This window comes from Microcaecilia unicolor, chromosome 4, assembly GCF_901765095.1.
Source record: "Microcaecilia unicolor chromosome 4, aMicUni1.1, whole genome shotgun sequence".
Lineage (NCBI taxonomy): Eukaryota > Metazoa > Chordata > Amphibia > Gymnophiona > Siphonopidae > Microcaecilia > Microcaecilia unicolor.
The window spans coordinates 270,111,685-270,130,631 of NC_044034.1; the positions used below are offsets into that span (position 1 = coordinate 270,111,685).

General features: G+C 42.7%; 1 protein-coding gene across 4 annotated transcripts in view; it reads right to left on the bottom strand.

Annotated features, from left to right (window-relative positions):
- ARHGEF7 (Rho guanine nucleotide exchange factor 7) overlaps nt 1–18,947 on the bottom strand; it is a 443,279-nt gene that overhangs the window by 151,948 nt on the left and 272,384 nt on the right. For all 4 annotated transcript variants that reach the window (XM_030201536.1, XM_030201535.1, XM_030201537.1 and 1 more), the window contains one exon: nt 17,594–17,716. In XM_030201536.1, the coding sequence (XP_030057396.1) occupies nt 17,594–17,716 (123 nt within the window). The remainder of the gene's footprint in view (nt 1–17,593; nt 17,717–18,947) is intronic.

Consider the following 18,947-nt stretch of genomic DNA (forward strand, 5'->3'; position numbering starts at 1 on the left):
TTCCAAATTATCCCAAGGAAACTCAGGTTCAATGTGGCTTACATTTGAAAATACAGTTAGACAAAATAATAGAATTCAGTAACATCATGGGAGCAAGTAGATGGATATGTCTGAAACATTTAACAAAGTTGAGATTAGCATATATACCCAACTGGGCATTTAAAAGTCTGTCCCATAATGATGCAGCATGTTCAGAAATCATAGCCATAAGTATAGACAGTTATTCAAACATTATCACATGCATGCAGGCATCCATACACACACTGCAAAAGTAAACAACTTCTACAGATTATATGCAAAACTTAATTTTTATTTCCTCATTTCCAACTTCCAAAATTCTAGACAGCAGATGTACAGATCGGTAAGTCCCAAAGTAGTACAAAACAAGTAAAGTCAAACACAGTTTATATCAAGTTGTTTAACCACCTTTAGGTTTCACCTTTGAGTTTAACAAGCATTATCATATGAATGTAAGGTCTGGTTAAACAAATTAAAACAATCAAAGTTTAAAGCAAATGTAATACTTTGTAGCAATAATGAAACAGTGATGGAATATTCACATAGAAGACAGTCAACAGATTTCTTTTCCACTGAACATAATTAACTTTGTATGAACTTCGCAGCTAATAGTGTGCTGCTTGCTACTGTATTTTGTATTTTAGCAGTGTACTGTTTGCCTGCATAATAAAATCACACTCATCTATATATATATATATATTACATACATATAAACACACAGCCGGGAGACAAATATTCCAAAAAAGAAAAAGCCTTTTACAATCAGACTTGAAGATACCTTTGAATAATATTTCAATACCTGTCTTTGAAACAGTAGTAATAAAAAAAATCAAGTGCATTTTTATAATATACCACTGCGTTCCACAAAACAAAGTTCCCATATATCATCTTTTTCTTTTGATATACCCACAGGAAAAAAGATGTTAAATGCTCCCGGGTCTCAACCCGATTAATGTTTAAAAATAAATTGTAATAAAGAGAAACTCTGAACGTTGAACACCTGATTCTCTTAACAGGTGGCCCTTTACTAGGTGAAAAAATCTCTGCACAAATACAATGTCTGCTAGGGTGCTAGGAGCCCCTATAACCAGCCCCTCCAAATGACACACTAATTACAATTCAGAACAAATTACTACTCTAACAGATGAAAATGTATTCCGTTCTGACAGTTCCTCTCTGTACATCAATATGCTGCATAAGCCGGCATGTTTGAAAATATAAGTGCAAGCCCTTTGGTCATGGGAGGAGCCAGCATTCCTAGTGCACTGGTCCCCCTGACATGCCAAGACACCAACCGGGCACCCTAGAGGGAACTGCAGTGGACTTCACAAATTGCTCCCAGGTACATAGCTCCCTTACCTTGTGTGCTGAGCCCCACAAAACCCACTACCCACAACTGTGCACCACTACCACAGCCCTTAGGGGTGAAGAGGGGGCACCTACATGTGGGTACAGTGGGTTTCTGGTGGGTTTTGGAGGGCTTACATTTACCACCACAAGTGTAACAGGTGGGAGGGAGATGGGCCTGGGTCCGCCTGCCTGAAGTGCACTGCACCCACTAAAACTGCTCAAGGGACCTGCATACTGCTGTGATGGACCTGAGTATGGCATAGAGGCTGGTACAAAATATTTTTACAGATTTTATTTGAGGGTGGGAGGGGGTTAGTGGCCACTGGGGGAGTAAGGAGAGGTGATCCCTGATTCTCTCCGGTGGTCATCTGGTCAGTTTGGGCACCTTTTTGTGTCTTGGTCGTAAGAAAAACAGGACCAGGTAAAGTCGTCCAAGTGCTCGTCAGGGATGCCCTTTGTGTTTCCATTATGGGTCAAGGACGCCCATGTGTTAGGCATGCCCAAGTCCCGCCTTCGCTACGCCTCCGACACGCCCCTGTGAACTTTGGTCACCCCCGCAACGGAAAGCAGTTGGGGACGCCCAAAATCAGCTTTCGATTATACCGATTTGGACGACTCTGGGAGAAGGACGCCCAGCTTCCGATTTGTGTCGAAAGATGGGCGTCCTTCTCTTTCAAAAATGGGCCTGATGGTGTGTCACAAAAAGAATCTGGAATTTGTCCTACGCTGTAGAAGCTTTTTCCCTCTCCAGGCTCCATTGAATAACATCACCCACATGCAATGATGCAATGAGAAACAAGTTAACTTACAGTGATTAAGACACAGTTTACCTTAAAGGCATAAGAAAGTAAGTTGAAAAATGGGTTTACTGATCCTGGTTTCTGCGTCTCTGGCCAGCTAAAGATGCTAGACAGTCCCTTGGAGTGAGAAAAGATGCTATCATGCAATGTGCACTTTCATTCTGTCCACCAGGAGTTGCCATGTAACAGGTTTTCTTTAAGGAGGAGATTTAATGTGTGCATCTGGGTCAAGTGCAGTCAGTGCTATTATGGCTGGATTAGTTAAAAGAATGGAGAGAGTTGAAAATGGGAAAAACTTTCAGGTTTTTGTGAATGAAGGCTTATGACACCATAGCCTCAAAAGATTGGTTTTCACTTAACTAGAAACAGAAGAAAACTTCCAGACCAAAGGAAAATTAACAGTAAGTAATATAAATTCATATGGTCCTACCCCAAAATTATAAAAATGTTTACACCCGATAGTCCTTCAATTATCAGGAAAATTATTCAGTTTATTTAAAAATATATATATATTATTATATCTATTTATAGTATATTTAATGATTCATATGACAAGCATTATTTTAATTTCATGCTAACGAATTGCAGTAGCAGTTAGACAGTCAGGGACAGGATGCAACTCTATTAAATCTCTGTGAACAGAAGTCAACAACTAATCTAAGGAGTCCTTTTTGTAAGTTGTGGTAAGCAGTAACAAGTGCTTATCACAACTTAAAATGCTTTACTGCGGAGTGAGCTCCAGCATCTTGTGGTAATTTTGGCATCAGCACATGCTTCCCAGCACTAAAAACACAGATTTTATTTTTTAGCGCTGGGGACAGGTCGGGTGCAGACAGTAGGCATGTTCTGCCCTAATCAGTTAGCACAGATACATCACCACACACTAACTGATTAGCAAGTCAGCCCTTACTGCCTACAAAAATAAGTGGCCACGAGCTAATGGTAAAATCAGCATGTGGTCATTAATTGAAAATATAGAAAAATCAGCCAATTTATCCATGCGGAAAAAATGGCCTTAGCCTACAGGAATGACCTGCGTAAGCACACACTAAGGCCAGTTTGTTAAAAGAGCACCTAAAACTGTTAGATCCTTATCCAGTACAAAAACAGCCTCCGCACTATAATGTGGCCTTTAAGACACAATGAGGGGCATTTTCGATAGTGCATCTAAGACTTTGGACGTTTTGCACAAAACGTCCAAAATCTGAATACAAAAAGTGGTCATTTTTGAAAAAGAAAAACGTCATTTTTTTCTGAAAAATACTGTTATGAGCAAGGTTTTATACTTTGGACGAATAAGTGCAAAGTGTAGAGGTTCATGCCATTGGGATGTAGGAGGAGCCATCATTTTTTGTAGACTGGTCCCCCAGACATCCCAGGAGAGCAATGGGGGCACACTAGACGACACTTCTATGCACTTCATAAAAATGCTCCCAGGTACACATCTCACCTTTCCTCCTCTATCTTGTCCCCTAAGCCCTCCAAAACTCATCCAAAACCTACTACCCCCACTGTATACCACCACAATAGCCCTTACAGGTAAAGGAGGCACATATATGTGGGTACAGTAGGGTTTTAGTGACTCTGGGAGGGGGTCACAATTTCCACCACAAGTGTTAGAGGGAGATAGGGACCTGAGTCCCCCTCTCCATAGTGCACTGCACCAACCACTACACTTCTCCAGGGACACTGCATCATATGCAAAATTAACTAATCCTAATATTTCTTTCTGGAGTGATGGAGTAGGATCCTCTTCTAATTCTACATAATACTGTCTGTCTAGAATCTGTCTCTGAACCTCTGATATAGATTCATCTCTATTCTGTATGACAATCGCACCTCCCTTGTCTGCTGGTTTTAATACAATTTCATGATTGCATGACAATGTTAGCACGAAATTGTATTAAAACCAGCAGACAAGGGAGGTGCAATTGTTATTAGAGCTATGTACCTATCATCGGTCCTTTTTCTTTTTATTTTATTGTAACGGGAGCACTACCAACCAATGTAAAATAACTCCTTAAGAAGAAAAAACAAAGGTTAATTAGACAACTCACCGCTCAAAACACCCACATTGTGACAAGAATATCTTCCAAATTGTTACCTAGAAATCCAACCTATTACATTTTATACTTTTAATTCTTTTTATTTTATATTTTCTCATTGAACCGCATACTTCTGCCCCACTCCCAGCTGTGTACTTATCTTCTCAGCTCGTAAGCCTTGCAGTGAGTTGTCTAATTAACCTTTTTTTTCTCCTTAAGTTTTTTTTTTTACATTGGTTGGTAGTGCTCCCGTTACAATAAAATAAAAGAAAAAGGACCGATGATAAGTACATAGCTCCAATAAAAAAGCAGTGGCACTCTTAAAAGAAAGAGCAAGTATTCTATATTGAATAGCCAGGCTTGGTAGCTTTGAGGTCCTGGGTTGATAATTAATGTTCAACATTCACATGTGGTGAGACGAATATTCTATTCCCATCTGGTATATGTATAGAAAGAGAGGTCATACACAGTCAACCATTTAAAAAGTTATACAATACTATCACTAGGTTTCACAGTAAAATTTATAAGAAAATAATAGACAGCTGAATCACTAATAGTCTGCCATGTGGGGGAGGGGGATGCAGAGCAAGCCTCAGAAAATTATTTCCAATGTGTCTTTGTTCTGTTTGTACATATGTATTTGTACATCTTTCTATGGGGCGGTACAGGGCCGAGCCAATACGGTAAGCGGGGTACGCATGGCAGGGGGGCGCCATCGTTTGGGGGGGCGCCGCCGCACCATGCTTACCTCGCCCTCCCGCAGCAAGAAGATCCCTTTCCTTTTTTTTCTTTTAATTTTACCTCCCTCTGGCAGCGCGTCAGTGAAGGAGGCGGCGCTCCCGACGTGTCTAAGGTCTAGCCTTCCCCTTTGCTCATGTTCCGCCGTCTTCTGACGTCATTTCCTTGACGTCAGAAGAAGGCGGAACATGAGCGAAGGGAAGGCTAGACACGTCGGGAGCGCCGCCTCCTTCACTGACGCTGCGCCTGCGCTGCCGGATTGAGGTAAATTTAAAAGAAAAAAAAGGAAAGGGATGTTGGAAGGGGGGAGAAGAGGGCAGGGGAGAGAGGAGCATGCGAGGGCAGGGTTCATGGAAGGGAGAGAGGGGAATTGCTGGATAGGGTCAGGGATGAATGGAGGGGGCAAGGGACAGATGGGCATGGATTGATGGGAGGGTAGGGCTCAGGGAGAGAGGGGAATTGCTGGATAGGGATAAATGGAGGGGGCAGGGGACAGATGGGCATGGATGGATATGGATTGCAGGGCAGGGCTCAGGGAGAGAGGGGAATTGCTGGATAGGGATGAATGGAGGGGGCAGGAGACAGATGGATAGGGATGAATGGAAGGGGGAGGGGACAGATGGGCATGGATGGATATGGATGGCAGGGCTCAGGGAGAGAGGAGAAATTGCTGGACATAAAGGGGAGGGAAGAGAGATGAAGGAGATGAAATGAGGGAAAAGGAAGAGAGGAGAAAAACTGCACATGGATAAACAAAATAGGCAGAAGCTGAGGACCAGAAATGAAGAAGAAAGGAGGAAAGGAAAGAAATAAATGGAAAGGAAGCCCTGAAAACGGAGTTAAGAGGACAGATAGCCGCAGAATCAGATACTGGGCCAGCATGATCAGAAAAAGAAAATCACCAGACAACAAAGAAAGAAAAAAATCATTTTATTTTCATTTTAGTGTTTGGAATATGTCCACTTTGAGAATTTACCTCTGCTATATTATTTTACAATGTATAGCAATTTGTTTCTAAGAATATTGCTGACAATTCCTGTCAGTGTGGCAAGTGGTGAGCGATCATTTTCACCGGGGGGGGGGGGGGGGGGCCCAACTGATAGTCTGCAAGGGGGCACCAGAGACCCTAGGCACGGCCCTGGGGCGGTATATTGGCTGTGTGTGTGTCTATGACTAGGAGAATACAGAAGAAGAGAGAGGCACTCTGAAAGCAGCAATTCCCTAATTGCTGTGTTTCAGTTTATCAAAATTTCTGTGCTGCCTAAGATGAACTGTTTCCCCTATAGAATGCATTGCTACAGAGGAAAAGCTTTATTTTTTCTGGATTCACACACAGGTCCAATATAGCCCTTTTTTGAACTTGATGTCTTTTCGCAGGTCTTTCCCCCACACCACATCTGGTCCTATACTACTGAAGTTTCAGAGAGTTATTTTGCTCCCAGACAAACATCTCTACTCCTTATGTTAAATAACTTTCCAACATTCTCTAGGTTGGAAAGAATAACCACATACATAAGTTCAAATATGGTTTTTAAAAAATAATATATACAATAAAACAGACCAAACATTTATTTCCAACAGATAACTGCTCTCTAACAACCAGCTCTATTTGGAAAAGGTGTGTATAAAATATGTTTTTAGTTGTTCACAGGAATTCAATAAACTATAAATACTGTATAAAGAAAAAGGTAAGGCATTCTATAAGACTGGGTCTTTTCAACTGACTACTATGAAAGCAGCGGCACTGCATTTCAGCTGGCTACAGATACTTATTTCTCAACCATATGAAGACATTTATACAGCATTCCCTGGAAGATATTTCGTGGTTGTTCAAATAACAAATGTTATGAGATGGCTATTGATTCTACATGTCACATAAATTACATATATATACACACACATTTACATTCTGAAACTATTTACAGCTTTAATAGTTCCGTATTTGAAATAGTACAGCAATATTAACTATATTTTATTTTCTCCTAGTATGTAAAACTACTATGTTTTTGCATAATGAAAAGATGACATTACAGAAAACCAGTTAGTTTAGATTTATCTTCTAATTACTACAGCAAATCTGCAAAAATAATTCGAGTCACTTTCCAGTGAATTTGCCTGAACATACTTTCCCAGTACATCAACTTTTAGTACAGTACATTAGATCAACAGAATGCCTCTTTTCCAAATAACCATAAAACAGAAGAGAAAATAAACCACAAACTCTTACTAGGCAAGGCATGTTATTTTAAGAAATGCTACAGTGCTCCTTTGTTATACTTAAGAGAATACTAATCTGCACCCAATTGCACACTATGAAGTATTCAAGATAGCGGACAAACAAAAGCAGCCTGCAGGCTGAACTTGATCCTTTTACCTCCATACCTTAGTTTGTCTTTAGAATTCACTACTTGCTGCAAGGTTGCTTCTTGTTTCCTAAATTGCAAGTTTAAATTTAATTCTGGCATTAATAATCCGCTTAACCATTAAGTTCAAGGTTGAGAACAATCACTCATTGTCAGAATGTTTTCCCCAGTGACTCTAGGTGTCCTGTAGTTGCTGGATCACACGTTGTTTTCTGCTCAGGCAGCATCTAGAGAAGTGTCCTTGGAGTCCCCCCCGACAATGACTCATACAATTCCCTCTACCTCATTTGGATGGTGACAGGAGCTTGAGTGCCTATGGATGACATACTTAGAGGAGGAAGAGTCATCTTTGCGAACTCAGAGAAAACAATCATCCTGCATGACTCACTGGACAGTCTATGAGGATCTAAGAGCTGGGAAGTATTCTGCCAGCAATCAAAATGGGCCTTTCAGTTTCCAGATTCAATTTTACAATACAATACAATATGGGTCTTATATAATGGAATCATCCAGGAATATCAGTTCAATGCGGGTTAGAAACCTCAAAATAAGAAACACACTAATACTGTATTAGAACAGACATTTAAACTTTAAAAACTAATTCAACTAACAAACTTCTTAAAAAGATAAAACTTCAACCTTTTACAAAACCTCATGTAGTTACAGTAGATTCATGATAAAGAAATCCATCCCAAGGCTGCTTAGTGGGAAAAGATGATATTCAGATCTGTATTCAACCAGTTTTAGTGCATATTAAAGAATTTAATTTTGAAGCTATACATGAAGCTGTTACGGAAATTGGTAACTCTCTTTCTGGAGAGAGTCAGTATATTTAAGGGCAGCTCAAAGAAGCCATAATTTATAAGGCCCGTGAGACTGAACTTGTCAAGCTTTAATAAATTGTTGAATGCACTAATGACAAGGTGAGAAGAATTTATTGATTCCTAATAAATTGCAAGGTAAGAGTTTGGATTTAGCTTCGGCCTTTTTAAGTTGTAGCTCTAGGCAAGTCACATTCAGCTCCTGTCCCAGGAGGACTTACATTTATAAATCTAAAGGTCCCTGTTACTAAGCCGCACTAGTGATTCCCGGCGTGGAAAATGCAACACAGTACATTCAATTCAAATGGGCTCTGTTGCATCTGCCGCGCCTGAATCACGAGCGCAGTTTAGTAAAAGGGGCCCTAAGTTTGTACCTGAGGCAATGGAGTGCTAAGTGACTTGCCCAAGATCACTAGGCTTCCCTAGTTTTCAAGCAACGCTCTAACCATTAGACTACTGCTGCTAGTAAATTGTAACTATTGCAGAATTAAGTGAGACACCAAAATTTGCACTTTATAAATTTTTCAAAGACTCTATGGATACATTTGAAAAAATCCGCTAAAAATATAAGCATCTCCAAAATAGATTCCCCAGTCTCCAAGGTGTATTATTTTTCACCTTTAAAGGAAGAGGAGGAATAAGAGGGTCAGGGCAAATCATGCTGCTTTCCATGGATACTCTTGATCTAACGGAAGTTAGAAGAAGTTGGAAACTGATATAGAAACAATAGAACATGACAGCAGAAAAAGACCAAAATGCCTACCCAGTCTGCCCATCCATACTAATTCAGCTCCATAATCCCTTCCTCTTCCTCAGGGATCTTCTCTGCTTGTTTCATGCTTTCTTGTATTCAGATACTCTCCTCATCTCTACCACCTCTATTGAAAGTCTGTTCTACAAATCCACTACCTTTCTGTAAAGAAAGGATGAGGGTGAAGAGGGGTAGTCCAAGAGTAATTCAGGGAAACCTAAGAGCCCCTCATTCCATTCTGTTGAAAGGGATCTACCTTTAGTGCATTTTCTTCCTGTTCATTTATACCTTGGAAATATTTAAATGTTTCTAACATCTCTCTCTTTTCCTGCCTTTCCTCCATTATATACATATTTATATCTTTTACATTTGTCCTCATATGCTTTACAATAAAGACCAGTGACCATTGCAATAGTTAACTTATGGACTGACTACATCCAAAATTGAATAGTATTAAAAATGAGGTCTCACTATAGGCTTATACAGGAGATTGAGTGATGTCAGACATATAGCCTTCTCCTTCACAAGGGGGAGAAGCACTAACAGGGTCAGGCACATAGCCCTCGACTCCAAGCAGATGATGGCCCAAGATGCATCCTGTTCTGACTTCAGACTGCACTAACCCGATCCAAACAGTGGGCTCCAAAGCCAGCAGGTCCAGGGGGCCTCACTTCCCCTGACAGGGGCTGCAAGGATCCCCATCATGGTAACTACCTCCCAAGTGGGGCAGAGTACAAGCAATGGCATGAACAGCCCATGGAACTAATGGTAGAGAATGAAAACAATATATTTTTTATTCATTTCTTTATTGGGGGGGGGGGGGGGGAACACCCTAGTGTGGGCAAAAAGAGCATAGCAAGGCAGCTGATCATGTCAGACAACAGCAGTTAGTGCTAGAACAGCACCAGCAACAGTACAACTGGGCAGTGACACTGAACTTAGAGTAGGAGTAGCAGCAAGGCTTAGAGCAAACACCGAGACAGCAGCAGAAGGGAGCTGCAGAGATGCTGACGATAAGGTTTTCTCTTCTGTTCTGTTTTTGCATAATAGGTTCCACTGAAACCAAAACAGCAGGGTGGGCTGTTCTGAACCCATTCTTTGGGCTCCTTTTCTCTCCATTTTCAGCGTGCAGGCTGTCTGGATCAACAGAGCCTAAGAGTTTTGAAACTGAGGAAAATGGCCTTCTTGGGCCTCTTCACCCTCTTCTTCTGGGCTTTTCTCCCACCCTCACTATGCTGTATCATCTGGCTCTAGACCCTCAACCAGGAAGTCAGAGATTATTTTTATAAAAGTAATTTTTCTGATAGAAATAAACAACAATTTCTTGAGCTAGCACCTTTTTTCTGATCCTCTGTCTGAATGCAGGAGACAAACAGTGTTACGCTCTGCGTTTTTTCATTTTCCTAGTCAGCAGCTGATGACATACCAGCCATGGAATTTGGGTGAAGGGAGGCAAAGATAGGCTTGTTTGGCTGCTTGTCAAAGTTTCAACATGACATATGAGGTGCCTCATATACTGGATCTCCCCCTCTCAATGTGGCTCAACTGTGTCTGGCCCTATATGCAGTATTGCAAGCAATGCCAAAAACAAACAAAACAAATGAGGACTCAGCTCATCCCCCCCCCCCCCCCCCAAATTCGTTATGCAAACTGAAAATGAGCTCATCTGTCATGCTTTACCATTCATCTGATAATGAATGCATATTCTTAAAACATTACCCTTTCATTAGCATAGTTGAGAGAAACCTGGGACCAGTCCATGTTTTCGTTAGGTGTGCTAACATGTTGACCTAGCTTATTTTCAAATCTGTATGATAAGCCATTTTTTGTAAATATACTGAACCCCCTGGGTGTCAGTCTTTCCTAGCAGTATCCAAGGTTACAGCTATGAAGGGGGAGACCACACACCTTACCTTCTGAGAGTCCTGAGGGGTAGGGGAACCCTCTCTCTCTCTCATCCAAATAAATCCATTCCAGTTCAGTTTTGGTTGTCTATAAACACAGTCTTCACAGACGCAAGATAAAAAAACGTAGCCATATAGACACTTGCTCTTCTCTTCTTCTATTTTGGGACTTCTCTCCACCTCCAATTCAGATTTTCACGTTCATCGGACCCTAGCCAGCTACCCTGTTGCAATCTGGCCTTGTTCCCAAGTTGGGAAATCTTGGCGAGCATCAACAATCTGTTCCTGTCTTTTTGCACAATTCTTTCGGTGTCCAGCATCCCACCCCATGCTCCAGATTTGGTGCCTTTTTACTAACATGTGTTAGGCAGTTAACATGCAATTTAGTGCACATTAACTGCTACCACACAAGCGCGGTGACTGGATCCTCAGTGGTTTAACAGTATGTGCCAATTTATGCATTAAGCACATGTTTTAGGGGGGCAGAAACTAGGAAGGGCATGGGTAGAGTCAGCGTGCGGCACATAACAGGAGGCACTAAGTGACTCCATGCTAATTGCAACCACTGTGAGCACACGCTACTTAACATATCTGAGTGGGAACAGCAAAAGACATGCTGGGCATGCCCCCAATATTTGCCGTGCTGGCTTTGAACTTATTGCCCATCAATCTTTGCTGTTACTGTGCATTAAGTGCAAAATCTAAGGCACTTTAGTAAAAAGGTCCCTTTGTGAAGCTAAAGGCTGGCAGCCACTACCATCAGAAAGATGAACCCAAAAGGAAGTTGATCACTACAGGGAAAACATCATGCTCACAATGTCCCAAGCTCTGGAGTGTTTTGTTCAAATTTACAGAAGGGCGCAAAATTATTTCAAGTTGTTAAACTGCATTGTCCTGGGATCTTAATTTTCTCAAATCCAAAAACAAAATGGGCAGCAATTCACAACCGTGAAATAGTCTTTGCTAAACAAGAGATCCTTGTTGGATTGTATATGCATTAGTACTAGATATTCTTGGAACCAGATAAGTCAAATTGTGTTTGGATAATGGATGTATGATTTTGTGTACACAACTGATTTAACTGGGGTTAACAGTAGAATAACACGTCCTATGTTGATAACATTTGCCATTAACAGCTTAGCTGAAAAGTAAATTTTTTGCTTTTCAGGTTTGTTTACACCAGAGAGGTAATCACAATTAACCCCTCCCCTCAAATAATGCCTCCAAATCCCAGTTCCAAATGAGCAGCTAGCCAACAGTTACGTGTGATTCGGAGCAAGCATAAATGCAACATTTAAATTGTTGAAGTATATATGTATTTCTGTTGCAAAATAGGGAACACACATCCAGTTTTAAGGTCAGTGCTTCATGTACATACAATGAACAGTTTTTCCAAAATTGCAAATCAGCTTTCTAAACATGTAAATGGCACCTTTGCCTTCTAAATCCCTTCCACAGTCTTACAGTTTAGGCCAACTTGTAACCTTCTGCAGGTCATAAGTTCACAATTACACAGTAACATGGGGTAAGACAATTTGATGGCCCATAAGGAGATTCTGGCTGAAGATCACTGCAAATGCAGCAGTCTCTCCATAGTAGTTGTGCATGTGCTGCTCTTTGGTCTCATTACTTAAACCAAAACGAATCAATAGTTCTTAAAACTGCAGTGGAACAGCAAAAGAGTTCTGTCCAAATTCTGTGACGTGTTACAGAATGTGTCATCTTAGAATTCAAGTTTTAAATCTGGTTTTAATTATCTACTTTAAAATGATTTGATCAATTATGTTCAGTTCTTGTTCCCTGCAGCCTAATTATAACTAGCCTGCAGTATGACGCCTACAGGATATCCCCTCTATTTGATGATGTACTCCAAAGATATAAACCATGTATGGTAAAAAAGCAAAACTGGCTTAGAAGTGTACAGGTTAATGTATCTCTCTCTCCCCCTGAAGGTATGAGACCCAGGTTTATCAATTCTATCTCTTATCTTGACTTTCCTCTCCCCTTGGGTTTCCCACCACAATGGGTCACTATCAGATAATACCAATTGGCTTTGGTGCTAATCTGGGATTTCTACCTCCTTATCAACTTTACAGAGAAAAGCACTGGCAATATCAGACAGCATAATGTAGTTACTGGAGCACAGAACTGATCTATTTCTCAACTAATTTTACTATCTGGAAAAAAGGTTTTTCACTTTCGTAGCCACTTTGTGAAATAATCTTCAAAGATAGGGAAACAACCTCCTCCCCCACCCCATATAGTTTTCCCATAGTTGAATATTTTGGCAATCAATATCCTAGAACATCCATTCTCCATCAGGATCTGTACACTAACTCAACAGAGTTTGCAGGAGAAATTTGTCAAGTAGCTATTTCTCTGAAAAAAACTAACAGTTCACCACTGGCATTAGATTTCAGGAGACCTACAAACCACAAGTTACTATTTCACAACAGGGGCGTAGCCACGGGTGGGACCGGGTGGGCCTGGGCGCACCCAATTTGGGGTCAGGCCCGCCCAGCAGCACAGCGATACTGGAGGCTCCGGTCCCCATCATCATCCATTCCCCCGTGGCGTGCCGCAACTTTCATCCCCATCTTCCCTCACCCTCACCCTCGCAGGCCCGCCCAGCAGCGATTTCGATCGCAGGCAGCTCCTTCGGCTTGCACACGCTGCCTGCCGCTCAAATCTCCTTGCAGCTACTAGCAGCGCTAACCCGGAAGCCTCTCCTCTGAGCTTCCGGGTTAGCGCTGCTAGTAGCTGCAAGGAGATTTGAGCGGCAGTCGGCAGGCAGCGTGTGCGAGTCGAAGGAGCTGCCTGTGATCGGAATCGCTGCTGGGCGGGCCTGCGAGGGTGAGGGAAGATGGGGTGAAAGTTGTGGCACGCCACGGGGCAAGGGATGATGGGGAAAAGATGTTGGAATGGGGGAGGGAAGACGGGGACAGCAGCTGCACCGGGGGGGGGGGGGGGGGGGAGGAAGATGGAAGGAAAGATGCTGCACAGGGAGGAGGGAAGATGGAATGATGAGGCATGGTGGGTGGGGGAGAAGCTACATGGGGAAGAAGGGAGAGATCCAGTAAAGGGGTGGAGGGGTCAGGAAGGGAGAAGTCTTGGCTGCATATGAGGTGGAGGAGAGGGAGACATGCTGCATAGAGAGGGGATAGGTGGTGAGAGGGGGAGAAATGTTAAACATAGGGGTGGAGATAGGGTTACCATACGTCCGGATTTCCCCGGACATGTCCTCTTTTTGAGGGCATGTCCGGGGCGTCCGGCGGATTTTGCCCGCGCCCACGTTTGTCCGGATTTCTGGACAAACGTGGGCGCGGGTGCGAGCAGGCGCGTGTGATCGGCGCCGTGGGTCTGGTGACCTGGTCTCCCGTCCCCTCCCCTTCCTTACCATGTTCCCTGGTGGTCTAGTGACGTCTTCGGGGCAGGAAAGAGCCCCCTCTTTCCTGCCCGGAGCGCTGCCTCCCCTGTCTATCATCTTTCTCGGTCTGGCTGGGGATTCAAAATGGCCGCCGAGAGTTGAACTCTCGCGAGGCCGCTTCAACTCTCGGTGGCCATTTTGAATCCCCAGCCATACCGAGGAGGATGCAGCAGGAAAGGGCAGGCAGCGCTCCGGGCAGGAAAGAGGGGGCTCTTTCCTGCCCCGAAGAGAAGACTCTACTAGACCACCAGTAAGTGAGGGGGGGGTATGTGATGGGGGGGAGGGGACTATGTGACGGGTGGGGGGGGAATAGGGGCGGAACCCGGACCTGAAGGGGGCGTGGCGGGGCGGGACATGAGGTGTGGCGGGGGCGGGGTAGGGGGCGTGACATGTGTCCTCTTTTTCAGAGGACACAAAATGGTAACCCTAGGTGGAGAGGAGGGCAAAATGGTGGGCATAGGGGTGGAGGGAAGGGAGAAATGTTAGACATGCTGGTAGAGGGGAGGAAGGTAGATATGCTGTATGGGAAGGGGAGAGAGACGTTGGACAGTGGGAATGAGAGGGGGAGATAGACATGGAGGTGGATGAGAGGTACACAGTAGGTGGTGAGGGGGGAAATGCTGGGCCATGGGGGAGAGGACTACTACTATTACTATTTAACAGGAATGAAGAGAGAAGGGGCAGGAAAATATAAGGCTACCATGGTGGGGTGGGGAGGGGATCAGATGCTGGTTAGAAGGGTGGAGGGAGAAGATGATGGGAATGGTGGAACCCTGTGGGAGAGGGCAAGAGGGGGAGGAGGGGGTGGCAAGGAAATGAATGAGAGATAGTGATTACAGAGGGTAGAAATATGGTAATGGGGAGTAGATTAAAGATAAAAGAGAAAGTAGGGATGGGGAGGAGTAAGATGGGGAATGGGAGAGCTAGTGGGTGAAAGAAGAAGATGGAAATTTGATAGGTAATTGAAAAGTAAAAAGGAGACAAAGAAGGGTGAGAGAGAGGCAGAAAAGAGCTACAAAGGAATGACCAACATGTCAGAGGTAGGAATATTGAGGGAACAGACAGGAGAGAGGAGAAAAGACAAATGGACTACAGCCGCTTGAAGAAGAATTAGCAGACGGCAGAGAGGAAAGCAGAAAAGAGAAATTGGAACCAGCAAGATGGAAAAATAAAATGTCCAGACAACAAAGGTAGAAACAAAGCATTTTATTTCAAATGTTTTAAATGGAATATGTTAGCTTTTGGAAATGTGCATAGGAAATGTCTTTGTATTGTGTTCTGTAGAAAAGGAAATGCATGTTTTGTGTCTCCAGTGTTGCAGTAATGCTATGTTTAACTTCTTGGGGTTCCTTTTCAATTTTTGTCTAAATATTTTTATTTCTAATTTGTGATCCCTTGTTCTGTGTTTGGTGAGGTTCTGTTGATGTGATAGTAATGGCAGGTGGAAAATTGGAAGGGAGGCAAAGAGGAGAGGGAATCGGGGAGGGGAGCCCTCCTTTATTTTCTGACCTGGGCCAAGTAGGTCTTACAACAGTCCTAACCCTTGCTGTATAGCTGGTGAGGATTCCCAGGCATCCCCAGCTAAGGACCTCCTCCAAAGGCTGCCAGAACGCCCTTCTACCAAGCTCTGGCAACAGCATCCTTGAGCCATCGACAGCTAAGCATGTGTGGGGTGCTGGCATCAGTGGCTTAGGGTCATTGCTGCTGCCTGCCAAGCTTGGTAAAAGAGAGTTCTGGCCACCTTCAGAGAAAGTCTTCAGCTGACTGAGCTTGAGGATCCTCATTAGCTAAAGTATTTATATTTTGAGGTGGAGGTAGGGCGGAGCAGAGAAAATTTTGTGCCCACCCACTTTGGGCTCAGGCCCGCCCAAAACTGGCTGTCTGGCTATGCCACTGTTTCACAACCCATTTTACCTTGTAGGAAGCTACTGCAGTCTTTAGTTAGTGGTTTCCAGCAAGGCTCCTTTTATTTCCTCCTCCATCTCAGATATTTAGTGTTCTACTTCAGTAACTCTATTGACAAATATCTGCAAAGTTTGGAAGATTGCTGCCAATTTACCATAACAGTTTTTTCAGTTTAGAGTCCAGGATCTTAATGTCTAATTCAGTAACTTCCACTATTGTGGACTCACTTACTTGAGTGCTGTTTTCCCTGAGAGAATCCACCATCTTGCCATCCACCAGCTTTAGTTTTATGTATCCTATGCCCTTCGCTTCTTTGAGTGTGTTTTTTCATAATATTTTGCCCATTTGCAATTCATTCAGAAGCTATTTATTTTAAAGGGAGATTATTCCTTAGTCCTCTTAGAACAGTACTGGAAAGAGTGAATTAGAAATATTTTAAAATAAATTTTCAAGATAATTTTGTAAACGAACTGCTGAGAAGAGCACAGCAGATTTCAGAGCAGGCAAAAACATTCCTGCCCTTACTCATCACATCATGTGATATCCAACTCTGAATTTTAAAACAAAATTAAACTTCAGTATTTCAGAGTAGAATAGCCACTTGAGTGGAGCAGCAGGCTGAGATCTAGGGAAGCCAGGGTTCAAAAATCTTGCTTCTCCCACAGACACTCTTTTTGAGTTTGGGCAAATCAGTTCACTCTTTATTGCCTCAATTCGAGTTTATGCCTTCACTAAACTGCAGTTAGTTAGTGAGTCAGGTGCTACTTTTGATTGTGTTGCTGTGGCTATGAATATCACATATTCCCAGATATAGGAAGAGATATGACAGTACACACCCACTATCTTTTAAAGGTACTAGGCTTTTGTTTTAAAAATAAATGTTTACTGTCCCCCTGTCTAGAGCTCCCAATTTCCTAGTGGGCTAATGTGAGGGGTAATGCCCCGCCCCATCACCCACACCTGGTGTCAAAATCTATAGCAAATAATTCCTTCCAAGTCTTGACAATTTTTTTTTTAAGTTAAAGCCTCCTCCAGTTTCTCCTGACCCCTCCACAATAGCTACTAATAGTGGTCCAGTGGAGGGTAGAAATGATATGCAGGTGCTCCTACCATTATTCAAAATAGTCCTGCCTTCTCCCTCGTCGGAGATTTGTCATCCCACGGGATCACCATGGATTTTGTCCAGAGGGACAGCCCCTTGAAGTGCCTCCCTGGTGGCAATGGCTTATGCCTTAGGAGCCAATGCTCCATAGGGAAAGGTAAAACCACCTCTGGTGCAAAATAACCACATTGAGTATTAATTGATGCATTTTAGAGTCACAGATGTATTTTTAGAGTGATGCAATTTAGGATCATTGATATATATTAAAGTTTGTTATCTGGTAATGTGCATACACATGGAACCATGCAAATACAATGCTGACTTTCTTATCTGGGGAATTTCAGTAGCCAAGATGATGAAAACACATACCCATGCTGTGTGAGAACATTTACTGCTGAGGGATGATTGGCACAGTATGCAAGATACAAACTTCTCATTTGTGGCATCAGATTTAGAAAACATCCTCCAACCCTCTGTTGAGCTTCAGGCAACCTAAAGGAAAGTAAAAAGGTAACAGTGAATTTAACAGCTATAGGAGAATCTGATGATACAATCTTGCACTTAACTGTAGCTTATGTGAAAACCACCACACATGCGATGTTTTAAAAATATTGGAACTTCTGCCTACTTTACGCAGGAGAGATTGTTTAAAATAGGAGCAATAGATTCACCTATATGTCAAAAATGTAAAAAAGAGGCTAACTCTTTGCTTCACTCCCTATGGGAATGCTCTCAAACAAAATTTTTTGGAAAAAGATATTTGGGTACTTAACACAGTTAACTGGGTGTGTGGTTAGATTTTCACCAAGGGCCATATTGCTAGATTGCTATGAAGACTATCATTTAGAGAACAAAGCATACACGCTATTAATGAGGAAAGCAGGAGTGCTAGGGAAGAAGGTGATCTTAGGAGTATGGGTGGGAGATGAGGCCCCCTCCTATTGGGTGTGGAGAAATAAATTCCATGCCTTAATGGTTTTTGAACATAGATATGCCAGACACATACCCAAGAGGTTGAAGCAATTTCATGAAGTATGGGGAACATACGTGGATTCTCTGCCACATAGAGCAAGAAGTTTGCTGTTAAATGTGGGATAGAAATGTAGGATTAAAAAGAGGACACTCCAGGAAGACAAAGGTTCCACCCCCCCCCCCCCCCCTCCCATTCCTTTTTTTTTTTTTTTTTGTAGTTTGGGTGTTGTGTCTTAGACAGTAGTGATTTGGGGTTTAATGTCAAACAAAATGGAGGCGAGGATATGGCGATTGGGTGGAAACGGGAGGGAGGGAAAGGGAATAAGGGGAAGGACAAAGGATGTTCAATGGAAAACATACTGGACATATTATAAGCTAGAGACCTTGATGGGAGTTGTAAGTATATATTCATCTTGCTTCCAGCGTAACCTTGAGCCCATAGAAGGCTCAATACTGCCCAGTTGGTGGGCGACCGATGAGGTGGAGTGGGAGCTGGAAATCTGAAGATAAGTGTGAGCTGAATATACATACTCCTATATAGTTATGTTTGTTAAATTGTTTTAGTTGACTGAATTGTTCAAAATACACACTGTTCCTAGGGGAAGGAGAGAGGGTGGGGGGAGGGAGGAGAAGAGGAACGGGAACATTTGATGAATACAACGAACAAGATGTTGTGGGGAGGGGCTAAAATATTAATTTAGATGACAATCAGCATGGCTGTATATTGACGATGTTTGTGATACAATGCTTC